At 48.4% G+C, this 16,185-nt stretch overlaps 2 protein-coding genes across 31 annotated transcripts in view; both read left to right on the forward strand.

Moving 5' to 3' along the window:
- The window catches only part of UBAP2L (ubiquitin associated protein 2 like), a 48,810-nt gene extending 40,871 nt beyond the window's left edge, over positions 1-7,939 (forward strand). For 6 of the 26 annotated variants that reach the window (XM_040999157.1, XM_040999153.1, XM_040999156.1 and 3 more), the window contains 2 exons: positions 94-199; positions 1,354-1,749. In XM_040999157.1, the coding sequence (XP_040855091.1) occupies positions 94-199; positions 1,354-1,403 (156 nt within the window). In that variant the 3' untranslated portion in view covers positions 1,404-1,749. Of the gene's footprint in view, positions 1-93; positions 200-1,353; positions 1,750-4,260; positions 4,329-5,736; positions 5,935-6,314; positions 6,366-7,169 lie in introns of those variants that run through there. The other 20 variants (XM_040999132.1, XM_040999130.1, XM_040999138.1 and 17 more) reach the window with 6 other exon arrangements.
- Positions 7,940-8,140: 201 nt separating this feature from the next.
- HAX1 (HCLS1 associated protein X-1) lies at positions 8,141-11,159 on the forward strand. Of its 5 annotated transcripts, none has more exons than XM_040999161.1 (7): positions 8,141-8,498; positions 9,020-9,279; positions 9,456-9,643; positions 10,029-10,080; positions 10,515-10,625; positions 10,750-10,836; positions 10,967-11,159. In XM_040999161.1, exons 1-7 carry the CDS (start codon positions 8,446-8,448, stop codon positions 11,050-11,052), a joined length of 837 nt encoding a protein of 278 aa, XP_040855095.1. In that variant the 5' UTR covers positions 8,141-8,445; the 3' UTR covers positions 11,053-11,159. The 5 variants fall into 5 exon arrangements, with proteins under 5 accessions (XP_040855095.1, XP_040855093.1, XP_040855096.1 ...); XM_040999159.1 differs by having other exon boundaries at positions 10,515-10,621; positions 10,746-10,836; XM_040999162.1 differs by having other exon boundaries at positions 9,161-9,279.
- Positions 11,160-16,185: the final 5,026 nt, after the last annotated feature.

Below are 16,185 nucleotides of genomic sequence, written 5' to 3' on the forward strand. Positions count from 1 at the left end.
ACTTTCTATATATCTGTGCCCTGCGGTAGGACAGGAAGGGTAGATGGTATCTTGGTGCCATTTTACTGGAGTTCTGGCCTTTTTACTGTTTAGGTGGCTCCTACCTCTTCCAAGCAGCATGGTGTGAATGTCAATGTGAATGCATCGGCCACCCCTTTCCAACAGCCGAGTGGGTATGGGTCTCATGGATACAACACTGGTAAGTTCATCTTGGTCTTGACTCAATGGTATTTGTGGGTAATAACTGGTAATAGCTCAGTTTCAGGGAGGAAAACCTGTTTGAGCAAATGGCTTTGGTGAGGGTGTGTTGCTTAGGTATCTATGGGAACAGCACCACCACAGGAGACTGATTCAAGGACATTTGTCTACCACTCAACTCATATGGGAACCCTCAAGGCATGTGCTGGGCATCGGGGTGTGTTGCTGTCCTAACCTTGGGTGGAAATGAAAACAAGGTACCCCGAGATTTTGCTGAGGTATCAGTGGAAGGAATGTTAAAGATATATATATTATAACACTGATAAAGTAAAGAGACATAATCAGTGGCTCCCACCTCATAGACCGATAGGTTTGCCTTAAATCTCTTTGTAGCGCTGCTTTCCTTATGTGGCTCCCCTGTTAGTCCCTGCCTAGGAAATCTAAGACAGGAAGAGAAAGGGAGTAGGCATGACTACTCAGTAGAGAAGGATTGTCCTGGGCGGGTCAGATTTTTAGGTACATTCATTTGTATGGCTGGTCTTTTCCACTGTGTCTGTTTGCATATTTGATGACAGCGCAGGAACCATAGGAACCTTCTGGATGAGTACTGACCTAAAAGCTAGCCTTTCTCTTGCTTTGATCTCTCACATCTGCTCCACTTTGAGAGGACGGGAGTGAGGAGTCTGAGTAAAATAGTCCTGCACTTTTTTAATCTACTTGTAGATGAATGTAGGGAGGAGATTGCTGTAGTTGCTTGGGGTTCATGCTGTGGGTTGGGTTTCATGCTGTGGGTTGTCCTTCTAAGCTGTCAGCTTAGTTGTAGTTATGATGATTGGCTGGGAAAGTATCTGTTCTTCACCCTTGGGAGTTACAGGTGGAAATACTGCCTAGGCATCTCATTAATTTGGAAGCTAGCTAAGCTGAGCACAGAAGACAAGTAGATCTGGGAACGAAAAGCTGGGTGAAGATTTAAACTGTACTATCTAAGGCAGAATAGCTGATTCTGGAAATTCTAGTTTCTTATTTCCCTTAAGACTTCAGAAACCTTCCCCTCCACCACCACCCTCAGTTTCACAATCTCACAGAGGGCTGTTGTCATTTTATTCCTCATCAACCTCTAAATTCATTTATTTTTATGTATTTGATTCCTTTTAGGAAGAAAATATCCACCCCCTTACAAGCATTTCTGGACGGCTGAGAGCTAATTTGGCCCAAGGCTGGGGGCTGTGTTTTGTGTGTGTGTATAAATTTGCACTGAAGTCTTGTTTCAGAAACCAGACCACTGAGGAGAGCCTGCTGATCTGAGGCCATAGCCTGCGTGGCTGGGGGAGAGGAGTTGGTGGATGCCTTCTGGGCTTTTGAACTTGCCCCTTCCCTATTTCCCTCTCCCCCATGTGTCTGACCCTGTCTTACCCATTTCAAGCTCGAGCGGTGCAGAACCCCTGAAACATCAATACACACACTGCTGTTGCTTTTGATTTCTGGAAGGCATGTAGTTTCAACTTGTAACAAAAATATTTGTAGTCTTCAATAAACTGTGGTATTTCTTTAGCTAACTCTGGCGTTCTTTCCGTGCATGACTTTCTGGACACTAGGAACCAATTTTGTGCTATGGATAAAGGGTGGAGGGTGGTTGTTTGGTGTTCTGTTTCCAATCAAACCCCAGTATAACCAAAGGCTGTTACATTTTCAGTTTGGAGTGGGAGGAAAAATAGCCTCAGTTTCCAGCCTATTGATTGGCTGGCTAAGAAAGCTATTTATAGAAAATTCCTGATTCCCCACTATTCCATTTAGAGCTTTTGACAGAGGGAAAAAGACAATGAAGATTAGTGTCATGTCATGGTGAAAGGTATCATGGTGAGTTGGTATCCAGAGCTGATATTAGGGAAGGATCTTGCAGGTTGTAAATTCCACATCTGGTTCCCCAAGGCCAAGGGGCTGACTGAGATATGACCAAGTTGTTAGTCATCAGCTAGCCTGATACAGACTCAGGCTTTGTGAAAGCTGCTAGCCTGGAGCTTGTTTTCAGTCCCCCCAGAGGTTCTAGAGACTCAATTATTAGTCCTTTTTTGTTTATGGGTACAGTTAAGGGTGTGTAGGGGAAAGTTTGAGCAGACATCTCCTTGACTGTAGAAATCCTAATACCCACCAGGTCAATTAGTGTCCCCTGACCGATTGAGTTCACTTGGATAGCCACAGTGCTACCTTTGGTTCATTGGAAACAGCAACTTCCATTTTCCTTGTATTTGTTCCCAGCCCTCTGGAGTTGCCATGCTAGGAGAGAAGGTTTCTTGTTTTTCCCCACCATCTACATTGTGTTGGTTTATTACTTTGAGGTGAGAAAGGGATAGGTAAAGTGTTGATGTGTGAAGGAAAGCCAGAGAGCTCTGAGCATCCCTCAGAGTTGGGCAGAGGTTGGAAAGCCACTGTTCTTAACATCCACACTGTCTATTGTGGCTAACATAAAGCATCTTTGTTTCTTGCATTTCTAGTCCCTTCAACTCCACATCATAGTCAAGGCCTCTGGGCTAGAAGCACTTCCATCTCCACCCCAGCTAGATCAGTTTCTGCAAGTGAGACCAGACAGGAGCATATCAACACTCAATTCCTCCCTACCCCTCCAGCCTGAGAATTCGCTTTGCCATTCTCCCAATCTCTGTAGGCAACTTGGCCTCCCTTTGCTGAGGTTGACCAAGCAAGCTGTTTGAGGCTTTGCAGTAAGGATTAATCACTGTCTTTTAGGGTTTGTCTTTAAAATTCTGTTTATACCACCCTCATTCTAAGACCTCCTACCCAAACCTCCTTATAAGCTTAGGTTTTTCCATAACTGAACTGTTCTTAAATGTGATGCCTGTTGCCCAGTGACTTGCCAGGTAGGCTCTTAGAGTGTGGAAGAGGGAGAAATGTACCTGTAACCCCCGGAGGCTTTTGTATTGCCTTGTTACACACTCCAATGCCTTTTATGTAAAGTGGATCATCTCTTTGGAGAATTGTTTTTCTTGCTTGGTTTCTGTTCTTTTTTCCTATTTTGTGTCCGCCCCTCCCTGGAACAATCTGGACTTAAGATGTGGGAGGGTTTTTCAGATTCTGCTTCTATAGGGAAAATTCTAAAGTGGACAGTTGGAGCTAGGCTGAGCTCCTGACGGCTGTATTTGTTCTCCACATTGTGAGAATTTGGGTTATGGAGTTTCAAGGGGGATTGTTAAATTGTGGGTGAGCAGAGGATTTTTTTTTAAGTTCGTAGTTGAGTCATTTGTACACTGCTTCTAAAATAATAAACATTGGACTCAAGGGCACAGACAGGTGCAGAAATTTCCTAGTTTTCTTTCATCTTTGTGAGAATAAAAACAGCTTTTTAAAAATCATGCTTGAAGTTCCTAGTTCAATTACTTCTCTGATCTTGGAGTGTAGTTGATGCCGTTCGATTTGAGAAGTGTAAAATGAGCTGGTGCATTGGTCTGGTTCTGGTGAAGTTGCCAAGCTAGGATGGAGTTTTTTCGTCAGGAAAGGTGGCAGTTGAAATGTGGGTCAGCCGGGTTTTAAGCTGAGAATCACCATTGCTGTTGGAGTTTCCCTGACCTAAAGGAAGGAGATGGCCACCCTGGCCTTTCAGTCTCCCCCTCCCTCATCCCCAGCTCTCCGGTTTAGGTTTAAATTATGTAAATGGAAATTTGTCTTTGTTGATCCTTTAAGTCACATGTATGGCCTAGAAGCGCCAAGAATGGGGGAAAAAAATCATTAAATTACTATAGGACTTTGACACAGAAGTGTTTTTGGAAATTGTGCTAGTGAGGTGTGATTATGTCTTCTTGTTACCTCCCTCCGCCGGTCCCCAAATAACATACCCCACTTTTGACACACAGACTCCATACACACCTGGAAAGGGCCAAAGAGCCCTTAGGGATTCTCTTGTGTCATGAACTAGTTAGTTTCTTAGGACTGACCTGAAGACCAAAAATTCCTTTGCAGAATGATAGCTAGAAAGGCTGCAGGCTCATCTTCAGCACCAGGGGCCAGGCAGCTAGCTGAGCTAACCCTCCTGTCTGTTTCCTCCTCCCCCAGGTGTATCAGTCACCTCCAGTAACACGGGCGTGCCAGATATCTCGGGTTCTGTGTACTCCAAAACCCAGGTAGGTGCCTGGCTCCGGACAGAAATGGAAACAGAGATGGATGTAAAAGAGGCAGAATGCAGTGATGGAAATGCAGTGGGAAAGAATCATGCCAGGAAATGTGTCAGGAAACTTACTCTACTTTTTTCTTTGAACAACAACAAAATTCATGCACGCACACACCTCCAGTGGTCTCATTTATTTGTTCAATTTTAAAAAATTTGTTTGAGAGACAGTGTAAGCTCCTATTAACAGTTCACTTGATAGCTGGTCTCGATGGCCAAGGCTGAGCAGAGACAAGCCAGGAACTGCACGTCTCCCTCATGAGTGGCAGGAGCCCCACCTCCCTGAGACGTCACTGCCACCTTCCTAATATTCCCATGGGCAGGAAGCTGGGGGCAGAGCTGGGAACAGCCCAGGCACCCTCATGGAATTTGGGCATCCCAGTTGTTTTTTTAACTGCTAGGCCAAATGCCTGCCCCTTCCCAGCCTCTTCTAAATCAGTGGTCTTCTCTAGAAGTGTTTTTTAAGATTTTTATTTATTTTTATTGCAAAGTCATATATACAGAGAGGAGGAGAGACAGAAAGGAAGATCTTCCATCCATTGATTCACTCCCCAAGCGGTTGCAACAGCCAGATCTGTGCTAATCTGAAGGCAGGAGCCCAGACCATCATCCTGGTCTCCCACACCAGTGCAGGGTCCCAAGGCTTTGGGCCATCCTCGACTGCTTTCCCAGGCCACAAGCAGTGGATGGGAAGTGGAGCAGCCAGGATTAGAACCGGCACCCATATGGGATCCCAGCACATGCAAGGTGAGGACTTTAGCCAGGTGTGCGGTGTGGCAAATTGTGAGGTATCAGGGTTTAGTGTCCAATTGCTATGGCCCCCTTGCCCATTCCCAACCTTTTTCGTAAGTTTCTAAGAAAAGAGTATAGAAATTAATGAAGACTAGTTTCTTTGATGATTCTTTTTGGGCAAAACTAACAGTGGCAATGGAAAAGAGTACAGTACAGTAATCAAACCAGGGAATTTGAATCATCTCCAGGTTGTGCTGTGTTGCTTTGATCATTTATCAGCATAAATAATTCAGCATGTTAAGTGTTAACGGGCTTAGGGAATGCTTCATACAGCCAAAGTCTGCAACACTCAAGTGTGTTTGTTCCTTTGGAAAGAACCAAGGAGTTGTAACTTCTGCCCAGTTCCCCGGGGCAATTTAGCCAAGAATATGCTGAAAATCTTGATATACATATATGACATTTAGATTTAGAAAAATACCTTCATATTCATCCTCTCATGTGATCATCACGACTCCCTGGTCTGCATCCGTGACCCCTGTGTGACACCAGGCTACCTGGGGTGGAGAGGGGAGCTGGGCTCTGACCTTGCCAGATGTCTGATCTGTGACTCTCTCTCCTCCTGTCCTGGATAGCAGTCGTTTGAGAAACAAGGTTTTCATTCCGGTACTCCTGCTGCCTCCTTCAACTTGCCTTCAGCCCTAGGAAGTGGGGGGCCCATCAATCCGGCCACAGCTGCTGCCTACCCACCTGCCCCCTTTATGCACATTCTGACCCCCCATCAGCAGCCGCACTCCCAGATCCTTCACCATCACCTGCAGCAGGATGGCCAGGTAACAGCCCTTCCCCCCTCTCCTTTCCCTTCCTCTTCCTTCCTATCCCCTAAAGCTGCCTCCCCTTTCCTTTTCTTACCCTTCCTCACCGCCACCTTCCCCCAGCCCCTCCCCAGCGCCAGCCATGGGCACACAGCACATACAAACACAAGCGCACATAACAAAGGAAAAATCAGAGAAGGAGCCAGATTGAAACCCTTTGGTGCCTTTTCCTTCCTCCCATGGCACAGTTTTCCTCATCCCATCAGACCCGGGTCGCACCTCCCCCTTCCTCTCCCAGCCTTCCCCCTTCCCCAGCATAATAGCTTTCCCTTGTAATGGTGGAGTTCTATTGTCAAAGTTTGTCCCTTTATTTTCCATATATCCCGGTTCTGCCTCAGCTACCATATTTGCAGATGATTCTCTGTTGCCAGCGCCAGCAGGAGGAGCAGGTAATGAAACGAATGATGATATGCTCGGTCCCACTCCTTTGAGTCCCCATTGCACCTCCACAGCCTCAGGGACTGGCAGAGAAAAAAGTGCGCGGTCACAAATCGGGATACACACACACACAAAACACCTCACTGAGCTCTCTGGCCTCCCTGCCTTCTCTCCCCGACCCCTAAGCACCCTCTGTGTCTGTCTGCCCTTCCCCAACTCTGATAAAAAACACTGGGTTTCCAGAATGGAAAAGATGCTTGGGTCAGCACCTGGAGCCTGAGGCCTCCTACTTTTCTGGAAATGGGCTTACAGGTGGGGTTTGGGGGTAAGGATGGGAGGATTCTGGGGTGGTGCAGGGACCTCAAGAGCTCCATCCTAAGTGGCTTGGGACCCAATAGCAGAGCTGCACTGCTCTCAGAGCCAGCTTTCCAAATTGAGGCACTTCTCAGGGCTTGTGAAATTGAAATCAGTTAGTGGTCAGTTCCTCTGCACAGTAGCTGTAGCTACTTTTTTCAGAACAAGGGAAGGTGGGGTGCTGGGGCAGTGGGAAAAGGTAGAATTAAAAATGAGTACAATGGACTATCTTATGCCAGATTATCTCGCTGTCATTTCATCTTTTCCCTGTTTAAAGGGCAGAAATGCTGGCTTTCTTGTGCTCCAGCAGCTAGGTAGACCCAATTTTCTGTGGTTGAGAAATGAACTTGATTGTAGTTTGGTGCGTAAGGGGTATGGGGGAGCAAGTTAGCACATCTCTGCAGGAAGATGTTACAAATCTGCCCCACTAACTAGACACTCACCCTCTCATTCCCCTGCAGACGGGCAGCGGGCAACGTAGCCAGACCAGCTCCATCCCGCAGAAGCCCCAGACCAACAAGTCTGCCTACAACAGCTACAGCTGGGGGGCCAATTGAGGCCCCAACCCTCCTGGTCCCATCTTCTGAGAGGGCTTCTCAGCCTGGAAACTATGGAAACAGCATCCAAGAGAGGAGGGGGGTTCTGCTGCCTCCCCCACCCCCAGCGGCCCACCCTCCGCCTCAGCTTCATGTCTGCCCCTCCCCACCCTGCTGTGTGTATTATAGGATTTGTATTTTCTTTTTTTGTTTTGTTTCTTCCTTTCCTCTTCCTCCTCCCCCCTTGCATTCATGATTATGAAACTTTGCTGTGGGCCCTGCCCTTCCTGCGTTCCTCCTGTTCACCCTGGTGGTGTATGGGTGAAGTGGGGAGGGGGCCCCCAAATATATATCAGCCCAACAGCCCTGAGTCTCCTCCTTTATTATTAGGAAAACAAAACATCAACAAAAATGGCGTCATGAATATGAGCAGCACTGTCAGATGAAATTAGTTGAAGTGTTTTTTTTGTTTTTTTTGTTTTTTTTGTTTTGTACTGTGTCCTCAAATTTAATGGATTAATGTGTCTTGTATATATAAAAAGAAAACCTCGACCTTCAGCCTCTGCCCGTTCTTGCTCCGTCTAGGATGTCCTCAGTCTCGTCGAAGACCAGCTCGGTGACTAAGTGTTACTGTACCCACCGGCCTCTAGCAGGCCCCGAAGGCAGTGGAATAAAATGGTATCTTCGCCCTTTCAGAGCTGCTCTGACCTTAATGCGCTAGCATCTCGCCTGGGAGGGGATGTTTTCACCCACCGGGACCCGCCTCTGGCAGAGAATGGAGGAATACAGACCCCGGGCAGGCAGGGGCAGCGTCCCCGGTGGGGCCGGGCAAACGGGGCGGGAGCGAGGGCAGCGCGAGGCCGAGCGGGACCGGTCCTTTACACGGGAGCCCCTGTAGCTGGACAGACCGGAAGTTTACCTTCCCCTATGGGTGCAACTCTGGACAAGTCCGTGCTCCAAGAAGCTTGGTAAAACCGGCGGTGTGCGGTCACCTGGTTTGCGGCGCGCGCACCGGGCCGGGGAGCCGCCTCTGCCCCGCCCACATCCGGCTACGGCCTTTCGCGACAGGGCTCGGGTCGCCGGCTTGCTTTCCGGCAGTGTGGACGGGCTCCCCGTTCGGTTTTCGTCTCCACTCGGTCGCGCGGGCCCCATCGCGGGCTACTGGGGCACGGGGTTCGGAGGTTCGAGTCCCAACACGGGGATGAGTCTGTTTGATCTTTTCCGGGGCTTTTTCGGCTTTTCTGGACCTCGGAGGTGAGAGTAGGTCCGGGTCGGACACGGGGGAGGCTCTTTTGGTGGCGGGGAGGGGGCTGGAGCTTCATCTTTCCCCCCTGTTTGAAGCGGGGGTGGGGTGGGGAAATCCACCTTTCCCCGCACTCCCAACTACTGCGGCGGCAGAAGGACGCTGCACTGAGCGCTCATCCCGGGACAGTTCTGGACGCGGAGAAACAGCTGCCCAAGTCTCTCCTGGCCGGGTGATGCAACAGGGACCCGGGCAGGGAAGACAATGGGGGTCCCGGGAAGAGTGAGTGGGGGGCTGGCGGACGCTGGACAGACAGCGGGGGAGTCGCCCGGTCAGGGCCGCCTGACAACAAAATGGGAAAGCAGAAGTCGGAACTGGCAGCTGTTGGGAGGTTTTGATTTGATAGCTACAACTCCATTCCTCGCCGGCCCCCAGCCTCCCAGGCTGCTCCCGCCCTGCCCGGGCCATTCCTGAGTAGATTTCATGGCTTGAGAGTGTTGAAATTGGGCGGCCAATCTGCCTCCACCTTCAGCCACAGAGATCCCTTCTTCGGAGGGATGACTCGAGATGAAGATGAGGATGAGGAGGAAGAGGAGGAAGGAGCCGCCTGGGGCCACAGGAGCCCCTGGTTTCACGGTTCCCCTCCCCCGGAGGAATTCGGCTTTGGCTTCAGCTTCAGTCCTGGAGGAGAGATGCGGTTCCACGATAACTTCGGCTTTGATGACCTGGTGCGGGATTTCAACAGCATCTTCAGCGAGATGGGGGCCTGGACCCTACCTGCCCGCCCTCCTGGTGTGTGGGATTTCCCTGAGGGGCAGCCTGTGGTTTCCAGGAGGGGGTCAGTGGGAGGAAGGGAGCCTACAGAAAGCTAGTGGGAAGTGTGAGAGGACAGAAGGGTTTCAGCTTGAAGGACCCCAAAACCTGTCACCCCCTTCCTGCCAGCCACCTGCCTGACACCCCTTCTGCAGACCTTCCAGGCCTTGAGTCAGAGGCACCTGCTGGGAGGCCACGGCAGGGACAGACCCTTCGAGACTCCATGCTCAAGTATCCTGACAGCCACCAGCCCAGGATCTTTGGGGGGGCCGTGGAGAGCGACACAGGAACTGAATCTGCCAAACCAGCACCAGACTGGGGCTCCCAGCAGCCTCTCCGCAGGGTGAGTCCCCACCCCATCTGTGAGCTCCTCATGCTGGTAGGACCCCCACACCTTCGTGCTGGAGCCTTGGGCCTTTCACTTCACTAACTTTTGGGATTTCTAATACGATGGTCTGGTGGGGAGAGCGATGGCAAAATGGGCAGTCTGTTTCTTTAAAAAAAAAAACAAAACAACTCAGTGGTTTAGCCATTTGCTGTCCTGGGAAGGTGTTTTGGGAGAAGCAGCTGTGAGGGAATGGATAGGTAAATAAAGCTGTCCTCAACAAAATGATTCCTCTTGCTCAATGAGGTTTTAGAACGCAGCAGGAGGTGCAGGGTTTGTAGCCTTTTAACTTGAGGGGAAGGTGGCTGAGGTGTCTTTTCCTTCACTGTGTCTTCCTCTGCAGTTTGATGACATTTGGCCTGTGACTCCCCATCCTCGGGCCAAAGAGGACAAGGGTGAGTGGGACGTTTTACCACCTGCCCTCGGGATCCCCCTGCTGCCCCTTCCTAGCCTTGCACCCACCCCAACTCTTCCTGGTTCTTGATCTCAATTCCTTTGCAATCCTTTTTTTTTTTTTTTTTTAATACTGGAAAAGCAAATGCTCAGAGAGGAGAGGCAGAGAGAAAGATCTTCCTTCTGGTTTACTCCCCAGATGGTCACAAGGGCCAGAGCTAATTTGAAACCAGGAGCCACGAATTTCTTCCAGATCTCCCACAGGGAGTGCGGGGTCCCAAGGCTTTGGGCTGTCCTCAACTGCTTTCCCAGGCCACAGAGAAGAGAGCTGGATGGGAAGTGGAGGAACTGGGATACAAACTAACGCCCATAGGGAATCCTGGCACTGCAGACAGAGGATTAGTCAATTGAACCATTGCATTGGCCCCCTTTCCAGATCTTGACTCCCAGGTTTCACAGGAGGGTCTTGGCCCAGTTCTACAGCCTCAGCCCAAATCCTACTTCAAGAGTATCTCCGTGACCAAGATCACTAAGCCAGATGGGGTGAGTGGGGAAATGGTGATACAAGGAAACTGGCTAGAGAATGCACTGCAAAGAGGGAACTGCCTCAGGAAAGCACTGGCTCACCTGTAGTGATAAAGGAGTGGGGTGGGCACTCTCCCTGCAGGCAGTGGAGGAACGCCGGACTGTGGTGGACAGTGAGGGCCGGAAGGAGACCACTGTAACTCGGCAGGAAGCAGACAGCAACCCAAGGAGTGGTGAGCTAAGAGTGTGGATCATTTCACTATCTGCCAAGGGGAACTCTTGGATGGGCCTGAATATCCTTTCTTTCCCTCATCTCTTCCATTTAACTGATCAGTTTGTCTGATTTGTATTTTTCTCTCTTCAATCCAGAATCACTGAAATCTCCAGCCCTGGACGATGCTTTTTCCATCCTGGATTTATTCCTAGGACGTTGGTCCCGGTCCCGGTAGCCACGTGAACCCTCAGGCCTTCAGGGGCTGAGGTGTGTGGAGCATGAAGCTGGGTTAGGTCAGTGGGGCACTCACCCAAACTGACCAATAAAACCTGTATTTATGCACAGTTCTTGTTCTTGGTGTTGTCAAGCTGTTTGTTTGTTTATTTTTATTGGAAAGGCAGATTTACAGAGAGAAGGAGAGACAGACAGATCTTCCACCTGCTGGTTCACTCCCCAAGTGACCATAGCCAGAGCTGAACTGATCTGAAGCCAGAAGCCAGGCACTTCCTTTGGATCTCCCACATGGGTGCAGGGTCCCAAAGCTTTGGGCTGTCCTCTGTTGCTTTCCTAGGCCACAAGCAGGGAGATGGAAGGGAAATAGAGCAGCTGTGGACACCCATATGAAATTCCAGTGTTTTCTCAAGGAAAATAAAAAAACATACCACCAGGGCCCAGTACAATAGCGTAGTGGTTAAGGTCTTTGCCTTGCACGCGCTGGGATCCCATATGGTCACCGGTTCTAATTCCGGTGGCCCCGCTTCCCATCCAGCTCCCTGCCTGTGGCCTGGGAAAGCAGTTGAGGACGGCCCAAAGCCTTGGGACCCTGCACCCGTGTGGGAGACCTGGAGGAGCTCCTGGCTACTGATTGGCTCAGCACCAGCTGTTGCAGTCATTTGGGGAATGAATCATCGGACAGAAGATCTTCCTCTCTGTAAATCCGCCTTTCCAATAAGAAATAAATAAATAAAAACATATACCACCAACACTGGATCTTTGAAAACCACCTTCACTCTGTCACTCTGCCTTGCTTCACTTGGCTCTGCAGAGAGCCATAGGAGGGCGGAGACGTGTTCTTCACACATCTCTGACAGGCAAGGAAGCTGCATGCACATGGGGGCACCAGAGAGCCCAGCGAAGGCAGGTCTTTTTTTCTGTTTAAGAAAGGTCTGTATTTATTTGAAAGGCAGAGTTAGAGGTCTTTGCTGCTCTGGTTCCCCACCATGCCCCCCCTGCTCCATGATGCCTATAGCGGATGGGGCCGAGTCAAGCAAAAACCTGCAACTCCATCTGGATCCTACTTGTTTAGCAGGAACCCAAGTACTTGGACTAGTTTCGGCTCCTTGCCAGATGCATGGTTGCAAACTCAATCAAAGGTGGAGCAGCCTGAAGGGCCAGCTTAGGCTGGGACAGACTGAAACTTCCTCTGGGGATTCTGTGTGTACAGGGCCATCCACTGCAGCTTTCCCAGTTGCATTAGCAGGGAGCCAGATCAGAAGTGAAACAGCTGGGATTTAAACTGATACCCGTATGAGATGCTGGCGTCTAAGGTTAATCCACTATGCCACAACTCCGACCCCTAATATTTGTATATATATTTTTTAAAGATTGATTTTATTCATTTGAAGGGCAGAGCTATCACAGAGAGGGAGATCTGCTCATTCATTCCTGCAATCCCCAGGGCTATGTCAAGCCAACTCCCAAGGGGTGGTAGTGGCCCTGGTACTTGAAGCATCTTCTGCTGCTTTCCCAGGCACATGAACAGGCAGCTGGATCAGGAAAGGGGCAATCGGGACCTAAACTGGTGCTCTGACGTGGGCTGCTGCTGTCAGGCAGCCGGGAGCCCACTTGCAGGCCCTGGCTGCCATCTTCAACGCACTTGGGTGTTCTGTCCACATCAGAGGCTGAGCACAGCGCTGTGCAGATACGGGACAGCTCCTGACAGATGTTCTGAGAACTCTAAGAGGCCTGAGCAGCTGCGCGCTACAGAACAGAAAGATTCTGTAGCTGACCTGGCACATTGTAGGTGCAAACACTATCAACAACAACACTCAGAAGAGCAAGGAAGGATCCAGAACTTCTTTTTTTTTTTAAGGTTCTCTTTATTTTTATTTGAAAGGTAGATTGACAGAGAGAACTTGCACCCACTATACTCCCCAGGTGGCTGCAATGGATGGAATTTCTTCCAAGGTGCCTGGATGCATGCAGGAGCTGAAGGACATGAGCCACTCCACTGTCTTCCTAGGCCATAAGGAGGCAGCCAGATCAGAAGTGAAGCAGATGGGACATGACCTGGCACCCATATTTCACAAAATTGACATGAAGAAGTGGGAATAAATGGAGCTATATTAGAGCAAAGCTAATGTAGAGCAGTGAAAAAAGGATTTGGGGAAAATAAAAAGCATTACACATACATACACAGCCCAGTCAACAAAAAGATATAAATGCAAACATTAATAATTATATTATTTAGTGGAAATCTAAGGTGGAATATGTCAGCCAGTGGGCCTTGGAAGGATTTCCTCATCACTGAAGCAATGAAAACAGCAGCATCTCAGAACTCTCGAAACTCCTCAACAGTGTCCTCAGAACATGCTCCACATCAGGAACTCTGGAATGACATCAGACGTCCCCCATCCCAAATTACTGATGTGGTTAGGATCCTGGGTGCAGCTTCACCCAATCTACTTCCCTCAATACAGGAAGAAGAAAAATAAATTGTAAACAAAGGTCTCATTCACCTTCCCCTATTCCTCAACCTTTCCCAACCTAATTAGTGGTACAGATGTGCATATTCCTTTCTCAACTATGTTAATGATAATCAAAACTAAAAGAAATGGGAAGGGACTCAGCATGATATCCTAGCTGTTAAATCCTCACCTCACATCCACTGGGATTCCCATATGGGTGTTGGTTCTAATCCAGATGGCCCGACTTCCCATCCAGCTTCCTGCTGTGGCCTGGGAAAGCCCAAGCCTTGGGACCCTGCACCCATGCGGGAGACACGGAAGAAGTTCCTGGTTCCTGGTTTCGGACTGGCTAAGCTCTGGCCATTGTGGCCACTTGGGGGTGAATCATTGAATGGAAGATCTTCCTCTCTGTCTCTCCTCCTCTCTGTGTATCTGATTTGCAATAAAAATAAATCTTTTTTTAAAAAAAAGAAATGGAAAAGCAGCAGCAGCAGCAGCAGCTTCTGGCTCCTTGCTTCAGAAAGACTCAGCTCTGACTATTGTGGCCATTTGAGGAGTGAATCAACGGAGGGAAGATCTTCCTCTCTGTCTCCTCCTGAGTATCTGACTTTCCAATGAAAATAAATAAATCTTTTTTAAAAAAAGTGCATTCTACATTCAAAGACATGGGTGAAGGCAGAGTATCTGGAACTAAAAGGATAGGAAAATACCACACAAACAGCAACTTCAGGTCTTAACGAAAATAAAGGAAGGACAAAGGGAAGGAGGAGGCAAGGGATTTAGAGACAAAACTATTTCATGATTAAAGGGGTAAATATATCAATGGTTACAAAAACTTAGTACTTGCATGAATCAAAATTATAAGAAGACGACAATAAGACAATTACAGCTGGAAGTTTTACTGTCCCTCTCCCAGTATACATAGAATAACTGGATGGATCTGAACAACATTGCCAACCAGCCTGTTCTAACTGCAAATGGTTAGAAACAAGAAGCAAAATACAGTTTTCAAGTTTACATGAAAAATTACCAAAATCATAAGATGTGATTACATAAAGTAATTCTCAAAGAATGTGAAAGTGAGGGGTGGGCACTGTGGCACAGCAAGTGTCACTTGGAAGCCATGGCTCTCCACAGTATCCCCTGGGGAGCCTCAGCCATCTTCCTCATCACACTCCTGACTGCATACAGGTAGGCAACAGATGGCTCAGGTGTCGGGCCTCTGCCAGCCCGAGTAGTTCCTGGATCCTGGGCTGTCTGGTTCAGCCACAGCTATTGTGGTCATTTGTGAAGTGGACCAGTGGCTGAGAGATACTGAGCTCCATGTCTCTGAGTGACTCTGTCTTTCATATAAATAATCTTGGCTCCTGGTGTGGTGGCCTAACGATTAAAAGTCCTCATTCTGAATGTTCCGGGATCCCATATGGGCACCGGTTTTAATCCTGGCTGCTCCACTTTCCATCCAGCTCCCTGCTTGTGGCCTGGGAAAGCAGTCGAGGATGGCCCAAAGCCTTGGGACCCTGCACCAGCAATGCGAGACCTGGAAGAATCTCTTGGCTCCTGGCTTCGGATCAATGCAGCACTAGCTGTTGTGGTCACTTGGGGAATGAATCATTAGATGGAAGATCTTCCTCTTTATCCTCCTCTCTGTATTATCTGATTTTGCAATAAAAATAAATCTTTAAAAAAAGATAAACTATCAAAATGGAGTAAATAGAAAACAGGAGATCCAGACTCATCTAAAATTAAAAATAAATTTATTAAAAAAAAAAAAAAGCAGTCCTCGAATGCTTTCCAAGCCACAAGCAGGGAGCTAGATGGGAAGCAAAGCTATCAGGATTAGAACCAGCACCCATATGGGATCCTGGCACGTGCAAGGAGAGGACTATAGTCCCTAGGCTACCGTGCTGGGCCCAAAAAAGTAATAATTTGTATAATTTCATCCTCTATTGCTTGACATGATACCGCAATAAACATCTGGGTCCAGCTTTTCTTTATAAAATATATTTAAATTCTAACTTTTTTTAAAGTGGTGCAGCTTTGGCCATTGTGGCCACTTGGGAGTGAGTCAGTGAATGGAAGATCTTCCTCTCTGTCTCTCCTCCTCTCTGTGTATCTGCCTTTCCAATAAAAATAAATCTTTTAAAAAAATAAAAAGAAACAAAGGCAGAATTACAAACAGGGGTGATGGAAAGATATATTCCATCTACTGGTTGATGCCCCCCCAACCATGCCGCTAGTCAATCCAAAGCCAGGAGGTTCATCTGGACCCTCACGTGGCTGCAGGGGATGTCAGACCTGGGTCAACATCTGTTGTTTTTGCTGGTGCATTAGCAGGGAGCTAGAGCAGAAGTGCAGTGACCAGGACTTAAACTGGCAGCTCTATGAGATGCTGGCATCACAAGCAGCTTTGTGCTCTGAGCCACAACGCTCAGCACTCAGCTGACGGGCAGATACCAAACCAGAGAACAAGGTAACGTGAAAGCTAAAGATCACCATGAGCACAGAGGCGAAGTTTTCCCAACAAAACACTGGCAAACCGAAACCATTAATACTTTAAAGAAATTCACCATCAGCACAAGTGGAGTTTATTTCAGGTCTATGCATGATGGGTTTAACATCCAACTGACATGTCATCACATGAATACAGAAAAAGCCACAACTGACAGGAGCACCTGACT

The sequence above is a fragment of the Ochotona curzoniae genome, unplaced genomic scaffold (genome assembly GCF_017591425.1).
Source record: "Ochotona curzoniae isolate NIBS_2020 unplaced genomic scaffold, NIBS_Ocur_1.0 scaffold_1037, whole genome shotgun sequence".
In the NCBI taxonomy this organism is placed as follows: Eukaryota; Metazoa; Chordata; class Mammalia; order Lagomorpha; family Ochotonidae; genus Ochotona; species Ochotona curzoniae.

Excerpts from the sequence above, each read along its gene's own strand:
- HAX1 (XM_040999161.1), top strand. The coding sequence starts at position 8,446 with ATGAGTCTGTTTGATCTTTTCCGGGGCTTTTTCGGCTTTTCTGGACCT. Across the intron at positions 8,499-9,019 it reads GGCTTTTCTGGACCTCGGAG|CCACAGAGATCCCTTCTTCG; the intron begins GTGAGAGTAGGT and ends CTCCACCTTCAG. Across the intron at positions 10,837-10,966 it reads AGACAGCAACCCAAGGAGTG|ATCCAGAATCACTGAAATCT; the intron begins GTGAGCTAAGAG and ends TTTCTCTCTTCA.